General features: G+C 42.1%; 1 protein-coding gene across 1 annotated transcript; it reads right to left on the bottom strand.

The window, feature by feature from the left end:
- Window positions 1-7,334: 7,334 nt before the first annotated feature.
- LOC124136233 lies at window positions 7,335-13,445 on the bottom strand. Its single transcript, XM_046502103.2, has 2 exons — window positions 13,292-13,445; window positions 7,335-9,200 (listed from the first exon to the last, which is right to left on the bottom strand). The coding sequence occupies exon 2, from the start codon at window positions 9,193-9,195 to the stop codon at window positions 8,161-8,163; it is 1,035 nt and encodes a 344-aa protein (XP_046358059.2). The 5' UTR covers window positions 9,196-9,200; window positions 13,292-13,445; the 3' UTR covers window positions 7,335-8,160.
- Between the last annotated feature and the right edge of the window lie 227 nt (window positions 13,446-13,672).

The following is a 13,672-nucleotide window of genomic DNA, read 5'->3' as shown; positions in this document are numbered from 1 at the left end:
AACATGGGGCCAGTCAGGAGGTTGAACATGGGGCCAGTCAGGAGGTTGAACATGTGGCCAGTCAGGAGATTGAACATGGGGCCAGTTAGGAGGTTGAACATGGGGCCAGTCAGGAGGTTGAACATGGGGCCAGTCAGGAGGTTGAACAAGCCAGTCAGGAGGTTGAACATGGGGTCAGTCAGGAGGTTGAACAGGCCAGTCAGGAGATTGAACATGGGGCCAGTCAGGAGGTTGAACATGGGGCCAGTCAGGAGGTTGAACATGGGGCCAGTCAGAAGGTTGAACATGGGGCCAGTCAGGAGGTTGAACATGGGGCCAGTCAGGAGGTTGAACATGGGGCCAGTCAGGAGGTTGAACAAGCCAGTCAGGAGGTTGAACAAGCCAGTCAGGAGGTTGAACATGGGGTCAGTCAGGAGGTTGAACAGGCCAGTCAGGAGATTGAACATGGGGCAAGTCAGGAGGTTGAACATGGGGCCAGTCAGGAGGTTGAACATGGGGTCAGTCAGGAGGTTGAACATGGGGCCAGTCAGGAGGTTGAACATGGGGCCAGTCAGAAGGTTGAACATGGGGCCAGTCAGGAGGTTGAACATGTGGCCAGTCAGGAGGTTGAACATGTGGCCAGTCAGGAGGTTGAACATGGGGCCAGTCAGGAGGTCGAACATGGGGCCAGTCAGGAGGTTGAACATGTGGCCAGTCAGGAGGTTGAACATGGGGCCAGTCAGGAGGTCGAACATGGGGCCAGTCAGGAAGATGAACATGGGGCCAGTCAGGAGATTGAACATTGGGCCAGTCAGGAGGTTGAACTTGGGGCCAGTCAGGAGGTTGAACATGGGGCCAGTCAGGAGGTCGAACATGGGGCCAGTCAGGAGGTCGAACATGGGGCCAGTCAGGAAGATGAACATGTGGCAGGTCAGGAGGTTGAACATGGGGCCAGTCAGGAGGTTGAACATGGGGCCAGTCAGGAGGTTGAACATGGGGCCAGTCAGGAGGTTGAACATGGGGCCAGTCAGGAGGTTGAATATGGGGTCAGTCAGGAGGTTGAACATGGGGCCAGTCACGAGGTTGAACATGGGGTCAGTCAGGAGATTGAACATAGGGCCAGTCAGGAGGTTGAACATGGGGACAGTCAGGAGGATGAACATGGGGCCAGTCAGGAGGTCGAACATGGGGCCAGTCAGGAGGTCGAACATGGGGCGAGTCAGGAGGTCGAACATGTGGCCAGTCAGGAGGTTGAACATGGGGCCAGTCAGGAGGTTGAACTTGTGGTCAGTTAGGAGGTTGAACAGGCCAGTCAGGAGGTTGAACATGGGGCCAGTCAGGAGGTCGAACATGGGGCCAGTCAGGAGGTCGAACATGTGGCCAGTCAGGAGGTTGAACATGGGGTCAGTCAGGAGGATGAACATGGGGCCAGTCAGGAGGTTGAACATGTGGCCAGTCAGGAGGTCGAACATGGGGCCAGTCAGGAGGTCGAACATGGGGCCAGTCAGGAGGTTGAACATGGGGCCAGTCAGGAGGTTGAACATGGAGCCAGTCAGGAGGTCAAACATGGGGCCAGTCAGGAGGTCGAACATGGGGCCAGTCAGGAGGTTGAACATGTGGCCAGTCAGGAGGTTGAACATGGGGCCAGTCAGGAAGATGAACATGTGGCCAGTCAGGAGGTTGAACTTGGGGCCAGTCAGGAGGTTAAACATGTGGCCAGTCAGGAGGTTGAACATGGGGCCAGTCAGGAAGATGAACATGGGGCCAGTCAGGAGGTTGAACTTGGGGCCAGTCAGGAGGTTGAACATGTGGTCAGTCAGGAGGTTGAACATGGGGTCAGTCAGGAGGTTGAACAGGCCAGTCAGGAGATTGAACATGGGGCCAGTCAGGATGTTGAACATGGGGCCAGTCAGGAGGATGAACATGGGGCCAGTCAGGAGGTTGAACATGTGGCCAGTCAGGAGGTTGAACATGGGGCCAGTTAGGAGATTGAACATGGGGCCAGTCAGAAGGTTGTCTTAAATGCAAATTAATGTGAAGTTCCACACAAGGCACAAGAAGCGTTTGTAAAATATCCCATTTAGCAACCTGCATTTCTTCAGCAACATTTGGTTGTACACTGGTGCCAAAGAGGCGTCGCGATTGACTGTGCATAGTTGCGCCGGGCACGTGTGATGGTTGGTTCGAATCCCGGTCCGCCCTGATTATATTTCTTGTTTTTTTAGCACCATACCCATGCGCAAGCGTTTCTCCAAAGCGGTGAACGTTTGATGCCTGCATCTCTTGGCTTTCCCCCATATCAAGTTAACACGCCCTAAGGTCATAGAAATTCTGGGCAAAGTGTGTGTTAACCCCAACTCAACTCACCTATTCACTATTTACTCTGTGTAAGACTTCGTTCCATGTTGTCACGATCATTTTCATTATCTTTTCAATATGCATGATGTTGTAAAAATAGAGACTTTTTATGTCCTCGATACTTATATTTCGTGGACCCGAGAAAAACATCAGTTACCGAGGATGCTATTTTTAGTAACGAGTTAATGATAGTATCAATTTCTGTCGAATGACACGTGATGGTTTCTAGACCAGTAAATATGGCTAAGATTTAACACTTATAATAATGGAGATTGTTTGCTTGTTTGATTGTTGTTTAACGCCGCACTGAGCAATATTCCAGCTATATTACGGAGGTCTGTATATAATCGAGTCTGGACCAGACAATCCAGTGATTTAAATCATGAGCATCGATCTACGCAATTGGGATACGATGACATGCATCAACCAAGTCAGCGAGTCTGCCACCCGATCCCGTTAGTCGCCTCTTACGACAAGCATAGTCGCCTTTTACAGCAAGCATGGGTTTGCGGAAGGTCTATTCTATCGCCGATAACGGGTCGCAGAAGACAAACAGATATTTTATTTTAAGTCTTACCCCGCTGCACACCATTCTAACATTAAAATCCTTTTGGATTAAGATACTTAGGCCATTCCTAATGGCATTATGGGAGACTGTAGTAAATTGTAACATACAAACTAAATGGAGTTACTATTACACTATTTGTCAGTGATAAAACATGTTTCTCTGTCGTTGTAAAATATAAAGCAGGTTTTGGCTAGATGTTTTGAAGATTTTCACTGGACATTAAAACGCATAGCTGCTCTAACTGTATAATTTGTATAACATAACAGACATTTTGCAAAAAATTTAACAGGAGGTCATCATACTCAGGACAATTCAATAAAACATGGACCGCGTCTTCTGTCACACTGTTATTACATCTTACATATACGCTGATTGACCGTCACACATCGTGGCAGTAGACTTTGTATATAGTGACCTTGACCGTCACACATCGTGGCTGTAGACTATACATATAGTGACCTTGACCGTCACACATCGTGGCTGTGGACTATATATATAGTGACCTTGACCGTCACACATCGTGGCTGTAGACTATATATAGTGCCCTTGACCGTCACACATCTTGGCGGTAGACTGTATATAAAGTGACCTTGAACGTCACACATCGTGGCGGTAGACTATTTATAGTGACCTTGACCGTCACACATCGTGGCTGTAGACTATACATATAGTGACCTTGACCGTCACACATCGTGGCTGTGGACTATATATATAGTGACCTTGACCGTCACACATAGTGGCGGTAGACTGTAGATATAGTAACCCTGACCGTCACACATCGTGGCTGTAGACTTTATATATATATAGTGACCTTGACCGTCACACATAGAGGCGGTAGACTGTAGATATAGTAACCTTGACCGTCACACATCGTGGCGGTAGATTTTATATATATATAGTGACCTTGACCGTCACACATCATGGCTGTGGACTATATATATAGTGCCCTTGACCGTCACACATCGTGGCGGTACACTGTAGATATAGTGACCTTGACCGTCACACATCGTGGCTGTAGACTATATATATAGTGCCCTTGACCGTCACACATCGTGGCGGTACACTGTAGATATAGTGACCTTGACCGTCACACATCGTGGCTGTAGACCATATATATAGTGCCCTTGACCGTCACACATCGTGGCGGTAGACTGTAGATATAGTGACCTTGACCGTCACACATCGTGGCTGTGGACTATATATATAGTGCCCTTGACCGTCACACATCGTGGCGGTACACTGTAGATATAGTGACCTTGACCGTCACACATCGTGGCGGTAGACTATATATATAGTGCCCTTGACCGTCACACATCGTGGCGGTAGACTGTAGATATAGTGACCTTGACCGTCACACATCGTGGCTGTGGACTATATATATAGTGCCCTTGACCGTCACACATCATGGCGGTACACTGTAGATATAGTGACCTTGACCGTCACACATCGTGGCGGTAGACTATATATATAGTGACCCTGACCGTCACACATCATGGCTGTAGACTTTATATATATATAGTGACCTTGACCGTCACACATCGTGGCGGTACACTGTAGATATAGTAACCTTGACCGTCACACATCGTGGCTGTAGACTATATATGTAGTGACCCTGACCGTCACACATCGTGGCTGTAGACTGTACATATAGTGACCTTGACCGTCACACATTGTGGCGGTAGACTGTAGATATAGTAACCTTGACCGTCACACATCGTGGCGGTAGATTTTATATTTATATAGTGACATTGACCGTCACACATCGTTGCTGTAGATATAGTAGACGGCCAAACAGCACGTATATGGACGCATAAACGTTGGAACAAACATGGTAGTCAGTATCATGGCGCATTTATTATGTCTCCCCCAGAATGGAGGGAGACATATTGTTTTTGGCACGGTTCCCGTCGGCGTCGGCGTTGGCGTCGGCGTCGGCGTTCCCACCGTTTCCGGACCATAACTCAGAAACCGTTTAATATTTTTTCGCGAAACTTTGTATACACATTAACCCAGCACTGAAGTGGTGCCTTTTGCTATTTAGAGATTTTTGACATTTTTATTTTTTCTCGTTTCCATGGAGATAACTTGAACATAGACTCTGAATGGGGGTAAGCTTGGTTTCCGGACCATAACTCGGAAACCGTTTAATATTTTTTCGCGAAACTTTGTATACACATTAACCCAGCACTGAAGTGGTGCCTTTTGCTATTTAGAGATTTTTGACATTTTTATTTTTTCTCGTTTCCATGGAGATAACTTGAACATAGACTCTGAATGGGGGTAAGCTTGGTTTCCGGACCATAACTCGGAAACCGTTTAATATTTTTTCGCGAAACTTTGTATACACATTAACCCAGCACTGAAGTGGTGCCTTTTGCTATTTAGAGATTTTTGACATTTTTATTTTTTCTCGTTTCCATGGAGATAACTTGAACATAGACTCTGAATGGGGGTAAGCTTGGTTTCCGGACCATAACTCGGAAACCGTTTAATATGTTTTCGCGAAACTTTGTATACACATTAACCCAGCACTGAAGTGGTGCCTTTTGCTATTTAGAGATTTTTGACATTTTTATTTTTTCTCGTTTCCATGGAGATAACTTGAACATAGACTCTGAATGGGGGTAAGCTTGGTTTCCGGACCATAACTCGGAAACCGTTTAATATGTTTTCGCGAAACTTTGTATACACATTAACCCAGCACTGAAGTGGTGCCTTTTGCTATTTAGAGATTTTTGACATTTTTATTTTTTATCCTTTCCATGGAGATAACTTGAACATAGACTCTGAATGGGGGTAAGCTTGGTTTCCGGACCATAACTCAAAAACTGTTCAATATTATTTCATGAAGTTGTAACATATTAACCAAGTCCTGAAGTGGAGCTTCTTGCTATTTAGAAGTTTTTCACATTTTATTTTTTCTTGTTTATGGAGACAAGTTTAACTCAGACTCTGTATTGAGATGGGCTTTGTTCTAGAACTAAACTCAACACCCCTTCAATATTTCTGTGTCTTTTGCTTATAATGAAATTTAAGAAGTTGATCTTTTCAATATTATTGAATTCAAAGCAATTCTAGAATCAAAATATTGTGAATTATTTTTGTGGGAATGAACAGATGGGGTTTAACGTGAAGTAAACGAATGAATGGGGGTTAGGGGAGTGGGGGGAGACATATGTTTTTACGAGTAAAAACACTTTCTAGTTTGATGTTTGAAATGATTATACGTACAGGTGTAAAGGTTCATATGTATGAACGCAAACATTAGTAGCCACCTAATGCTCATTACTGGAGGAGGTAGGGCCTTCACAGTCTGCAGTAGAAGTATTCCAGCAATATCAAAATAAAGGACGCCCCGACATTGACTTGACACATTTGTAAGCAGAAAAGTCTACTGGCGCTTGTCTGGAATGGCTGTATGGCAGCTGATGTAACATATACTGATAAACGTGCGTGACGTGTTCCTGCAGTAATTAAACACGCCTGCAGATATAACCATGTCCATGCTTCTTATTCTATCTTGATTGTAATTATGTTGCGGGAAATTCCTCAATTCCCCTCAGCAAATATGCATGACATGGAACATTCTCACTGTGGACAACAGATATTATTAAATACCTTCACGCTTCAAAGCCCGTGAAGATTCCGGGGTAGAATAGATCTTCAGCAACCCATGCTTACCGTAAAAGGTGACTATGCTTGTCGTAAAAGGCGACTAACGGGATCGGGTGGTCAAGGCTCGCTGACTTGGTTGATGCATGTCATCGTATCCTAATTGCGTGGATCGATGCTCATTATATCAATCACTGGATTGTCTGGTCCATACTCGATTACTTACAGACCGCCGTCATGTAGCTTGAATACTGCTTAGCGCGGCGTTAAACAACAAACCAACCAACCAATCACGCTTCATATACAAACTACCGCCTTCTGAAAGTTATTACCAACATAACATGGTCTATATTTTCAATGCGGAAAAGGCACAGACCCATAGGATATATACTAAACACAAAACGTTACCTGTCTTGACCTTTTTGGGAATACACAATTTCATAAAACTATCAACAAAAATTCATTATAACTTTTTTTTCTTCAGTATATATTACAATGTATTTCCGGAGATGCCACACTTTCTAATTGACATAGCATGATAAATATACATTGATAAGTAACGAACGATATTTGTATGTACTGATTTCATCCAAGTAAGAAATCATATCTGGGTGAACAAAATGGTACGATTTTAGGTGTTTTACTCAAGTTGTTATGTCTCGTACACACTGATAAAAAGTGATATTCTTCGTCCACTGAAACTAAATTGCCCCTAAATCTGCCCCCATAGGTCAGTCGTGAACTGCATCTCATTTGTGATGAAGATGTTCGAAGCTTTCTCAAAGTTACATATATATATATATAAAACATCCAGTATATAAAAATGGTTGATATAACAAGGCAACTAATAATATAGGAACATTTACTTGATGAATTAACAATTAACAAGTCCACTGTTGGGCGTATATATCAACAATAGTGACGTTAAAAATAAATTACTCATAGATATTTTGACACACATTAATTGTTTCATATATAACCGTATATAACCATATATAGCCATATAGAAGCACATTTATATTGCCAACCCCAAAGACTTAAAACACTTGGGAGAGCCTCAAAGTATGGAAACAGTTGGAATTTCATAAATGGGGGGATACAAATCGAGTGAAGCGGCCTTTTACCTGCACACCGAGGCTGTTTTCCTATTCAAGTTGTAAGTACGTCAATATAAAACATGTGTAGTAACCCATTTATATTCATGTCCAAACACCTTTTGACCCTTACTTACTTCAACTGACCAATGTGCTTTATTTTCGTAATCCCATGTTAGTTTACAAAATAACGTCAAGTTTATATTTTAGCAAAGCAGGGGTCAATAGCTACTTAACAATGATCAAGTTGAAGAGGTAGGGTTTTCAGATATTTCTGTTGTATTAGTGCCAGTATTCCAACAATATCACTATGAGGAACACCTTAAAATGAGCTTGACACATGAGTGAGTGTGGGTGTGAGTGTGAGTGTGAGTGTGAGTGTGAGTGTGAGTGAGTGAATACGCAGCCATCTTGCATCCAATCGAGACAGTATTAACCTTTCCATGATAACACAGATGGCAATGTTCACTAATATCAACGGTACCTCATAACATCTCAAAACAGTGATCGTTGTGACCATCAAAGATCAATGAAATCCGCAAAAAGGCATCAGGTCTTTCCAGAGACTGTAATTAACTCAGCATCCCCATAGTATATGTACCTCATAATACTCCCCACCGTTGTGTTCCACGTCTTTATATTCTCACGGTTTCGTTCTTTCCTCCCCCTTGGACCAAACCTCATGTACAGATGCACCACGAAGTTGTTTTTCTCCCACTCCCATCTCAAATGACCAAACAGGTAGTCAAGTTCTAAATAATTCGGACGACAGAGAGATGTTGGTTCAATGTGAATCAAGTTTGGGTATTGCTGTGATAATTTATACGGCTTCATAACAGAGTGTTCCGCCCAGACGCTATCATCAAATACTGCATACTCTTTGTGCCATATTCGGAAGAAGTCCGACCATGGTTTAGAAAACATTATTCCATTGGCTAAAACCCATGGTACCGCATGGCCCATTGTGACGTCATGGACTAAGAGAGGGTCAATTGGGTTGACGACTATAGAATCTGTGTCGAAATACATCCCTCCATATTCCAGCAGTGCTTCGAGTCTCACAATGTCAGCGACGTGTTCTATGACTCTGACGTCATTTCCTCTGATCTTGGTGGGCCTGTCTCTGTGGACCAGGTACAGATTCTTCACCTTCTGTCTCGTCTCTTCCCAGTATTCACCAACCGGGAGGCTGTCATGCCAGAAGTAAATCTTCTCTGGCTTCGCGATACGAGACGCGGCAAGGACTGCTATCATGTAATGGAAACGAAACGTAACGTTACCATTGGTGAAAAGACAGAAATGTACTATTCTCGGTACAACGGGAACAGCATGGTCCACTGTGGCGTTTAGACTGACAGGCCTTTCAACAAGTTCATCAAAATTCGTTCGTTTGTAGTAGTAAATATCTGTTATTTGTCTTTTGTTTTTACAGATGTTGGCTTCAATGCAGAATGGTGACACTGACTGCCCTCTTGAACTGGTCCCCGATGACGTCATATGATACACAGTGACGATGTATCGCAGGATGTAGAGGAACGTGCCGCAGCAGAACACAGTCAGGAATCGCTTCGGAGTCAATCTCATCGTATCTGCAATTCAAAAGACATCATTAACTCAACTATCGGAGTGTCATAGATGTAGTAAGTGAGTGAGTGAGTGAGTATGGTTTTACGCCGCTTTTAGCAATATTCCAGCAATATCACGGCGGGGGACACCAGAAATGGGCTTCATCAGATATGTAGAGTATCTGGTGGTATACTAGTGGTATGATGTGTGAGTATACACAATATTAGGGTAAAACCTTTGCAATGTGCTAGAAAAGAACATATGTATATTAGTAGAGGGCAGGCATTATCATGATATAATATTTGCAATATCATGGTATACTATTAGCGTACATACGATAAGAATTGTGGAGTACCTAAAGTAGGATTTGTTTGTTTGGTTGGTTGGCTGGTTGGTTGTTTAACGCGCGTACTCAGCAATATTCAAGCTATTTGACGGCGGTGTGATGTTAATGGAGTCCGGGTCAGATAATCCAGTGATTGACAGAAAGAGCATCGATCTACGCAATTCCAATACGAAGCCATGCATAAACCAAGTCAGCGATCCCGTTAGTCACCTCTGAAGACAAGCATGGGTTGCAGAAGACCAATACTAACCCGGATCTTCACGGTGTTTTCACTGTAGGAAAGTGTTTTCACTGTAGAATGGTATAGTACTTGCAGTATGATAGTAGAACGGCAGAGTATAAACAATAGGATAGTAGAATGGGTGAGTATAGACAATTAGATACTAGAATGGTTGAGTATAAACAATAATATAGTAGAATGGGACAGTAAAACCAATAAGATAGAAAGGCAGAGTATAAACAATAACATAGAATGAGAGCGTGTAGATAACAAGATAGTAGAATGAGATGGTATAAACAATAAGATAATAGAACGGGTGAGTACAAGCAATAAGATAGTAGAATGGCAGAGTATAAACACTAAGATAGTAGAATGGCAGAGTATAAACACTAAGATAGTAGAATGGCAGAGTATAAACACTAAGATAGTAGAATGGCAGAGTATAAACACTAAGATAGTAGAATGGCAGAGTATAAACACTAAGATAGTAGAATGGCAGAGTATAAACACTAAGATAGTAGAATGGCAGAGTATAAACACTAAGATAGTAGAATGGCAGAGTATAAACACTAAGATAGTAGAATGGCAGAGTATAAACAATAAGATAGTAGAATGGGTAGTCTGTCTCCAGGATCCTTGAGAATAGATTTTAAAAAGTGTCAAGAAACTCAAGTCTAGAATGATTTGGCAAGTCCAGATTGTCTCAGCTGAAATTATTATTATTGCGGATTTATATTTTGGAATAAGATAACTTATTTCTGACTCTAAAATGTCTGTCTTTAGAATTGGAGAATATAAACTGAGTAGAATGGGAAACTATGAACAATAGGAGATTAGAATTGGAGACAACATTGTAGAATGACAGGGTAAAATCAATAAGATAGCAATAATAAGATATATAAGTATATTTTCTTGAGATGTTTTTAAAGAAGAATGTACTCAAACGAAAATAAGTACCTGTGCTTCATATAAAGTTCAATAGAAATAAACATATTCCGAAACTAAGTAATGCATCTGTCAATACATATTCATGAAAATAAAAGAGACAAAACCCATTCCATATTCATAAGAAATCTCTTCGACTTTAAGGTCGTGATTCATATTTTGCTCGTGCAGGTTAACGTTGACGCACAAATTCGATGTTTGCGTGTTTGTTAGGAGCATGAACAATAGTGTCATGTGGATTTCTAATGTGAACAGCACACAGTGATCGTTTAATATTGGGGGCTCATAAAAACACTTTTGTTTAACCTTAAATAACGCTCACGCTCTGAAATTCAACGCCTACGCACCGTGGCTAAGCAAACGGAAATCGCCCAAACGAAGTTGCCATACATTTTACATCTTCCCGAGGCAAGGGCGGAAACTGACAATGGAAGTCCGGTTTCTTTTATAGTCAGTTAAAGCCGTGGCCTCGGGAAGATGGACATTTTAAAGTTCATTGAAACTCAATATCATCTCTTTGGAGACGTTATCTACAGCAGAGCAACACTCATTACATGCCACGGGCCGGTCATACAAGTGTGACGTCACGTCAAAAGACAACCATATTCAGTTGGTGCAGTATACTATATACTATATACTTATTTAAAGCTTTCACCTGGACATCTTTGATGTCCGTGCAAGGGTCAACAGGCGTTTAGAAGAAGAAGTGCGGCGTTTGCTTTATTCAAATTCCTTCACTTTGAGGGTGGCAGTGTCATGGTATGGGTATCACAACTCATGGCAAATTTGAATGGCGTACGCTCGAGATCATGTTCTACCATTTGTGAAAATGCAGGGACGTAACGTCACATTACAGTAGGATATTGCCAGTCAGCATGTTGCACGTGTTGTAACAGATTTATTGAGACAGCATAACATAGATGTACTGCCATGGCCGGCTGTTTCTCCAGACCTTTCCCCCATAGAAAATCTAGTAGGTGTAGGTGGTTAAACGCCCACGACGGGATCGAACCAGATGGTAACCAGATGGCAACATGGGGATAAGGAAGGTTAAACACGGGGATAGGGTTAAACATGGGGATAGGGAAGGTTAAACATTGGGATAAGGAAGGTTGTTATCATTATAGTATGAAGAAGCAAAACACCGATTAATCGAGAATCTTTAGGAGGCTTTCGTTCAGTAAATGTTCTCGAGACGTTGATTGTAAACGAAAACAGTCACAGAGTAAACATGTAATTTGGCCGCGAAATACCAAAAGATGTTACTTGTTGTTACCCTGCCCGGCGCTCAGTATTAAGGGGACAAAACAAGGACTGGCACTTCTCAGCGAACGTATAATGTGTCAGAGTTGGTTATCCATCTTAAACATCTCAGTGGATTATAAAACCGGCATAATTTCGGACTTGTACAAGCAGCCACACATTCACGTGTATGCATGTCGATATGTGATTGACACATCTTTAACGCAATTTTCCTCGCCTCATGTTGTATTTACACATGTACGTGTTCATGTCAATGAAACTAAAACTGTATTCATAGATCGAATTGCTTCATGAGATTTAATGACGTTTCGTCTCCCGTCGCCTGCTCAGTGTCAGGCTGGCAGCAGTCGTTGAGGCGCTGGGCGGGGCTTACTCGAACAATTGATCCATGAATGTGTGTTTGTGCTCCAAATCGATATGTTTGAATACAGCATGGTTTGATCGACACAAACAGCGGCATATGTTCCCCCACAAAGTGTGCTGTAAATTTATGCAAAGTAGGAGATGGGAAAAACGGCACTACAATCATATATGGTTTAATAACGAGTCACATTTCCAAATTGTTGTAACATGCGACTAACGGATCGAATGGTCAGGCTTGCTGACTTGGTTGATGCATGTCATCGTATCCCAGTTGCGTATAATCATCGGATTGTCTGGTCTAGACTCGAATATTTGCATACCGCTGTCATATAGATGGAATTAATATTTCTGAGTTAAACAACCACTTAACAAAGAAACATTTTAAAATATTGACAACATTGTTGGTGAGTGTTAGCCGACATTGTTTCACGACGATTCTAGCAATTTTCGGATTTGTACCAGGATTTTCTACACTCCGCCGTCCTGGTATAATTCGATGGCAGTCAGGCAGGGATGTCTTATAATTAATTAACTATTTCACTAATTTTATGAAATATGTAATGTTTCAAAATAGGGATATACAGAATATATATAGATAAATAGAAAAAAGGATGAATGGATGGATGGATATAGATAGATACATTTATACATAGATGCAATTAGACATCATTGCATAGAAGAATTGAAATACAGAATAATTAATAGATAGATAAATATGTGTATAGACAGAGTTAATCTTCGTTGGATACATCTCAGGATCAACTGCAGCAAGAGATCACGAGAGCTGGCTGAACGATAATCAATCAATAAATACACAACGTGGCTAAACCTTGAGTATGTGGCAGGTTCTCAGGTGTCGCTTTCAACTGTCTTCATTTTGTGTCTATAGTAGCACCTTCTCACACAAGGGTTCAACACAAGAAAAAATGTAAATATTTACTATTTACACAAAAACCCACTTAACGTACAGTGCTTACCTATGAACGCTGTGTCGGTCTTGTTTATCCATGTGCTGCTATTAAAAGTGTAGTTATGTCAATACTCATGATAATAATACAAGATTGTAAATAGCGCCAGCTGGTTGCTTTTGCTCTGTGAAGTTCCGCACCTTGTGAAAATCCGTCCGGTGATTATGCAGTGAATATACAGTAAACTACATTTATAACGAACACGCTTATAACGAACCGACCGATATAACGAACTTATTTTTTAGCACCGGCCATTTGTTGCATATATGCTGTATATATGCTTATAACGAACTACGGTTATTACCCTTTGAGTTCGTTATAACCGTAGTTTACTGTAAACCTCGGTAACTGGAGATCATGCTGCATTAAAGTGTAACAAAATGTGTTTAG

Source organism: Haliotis rufescens, unplaced genomic scaffold, assembly GCF_023055435.1.
Source record: "Haliotis rufescens isolate VD_foot unplaced genomic scaffold, xgHalRufe1.0.p SCAF_2, whole genome shotgun sequence".
Lineage (NCBI taxonomy): Eukaryota > Metazoa > Mollusca > Gastropoda > Lepetellida > Haliotidae > Haliotis > Haliotis rufescens.
Note: the sequence above shows the minus strand (reverse complement) of the source record. Positions and strands in the feature narration are given on the sequence as shown.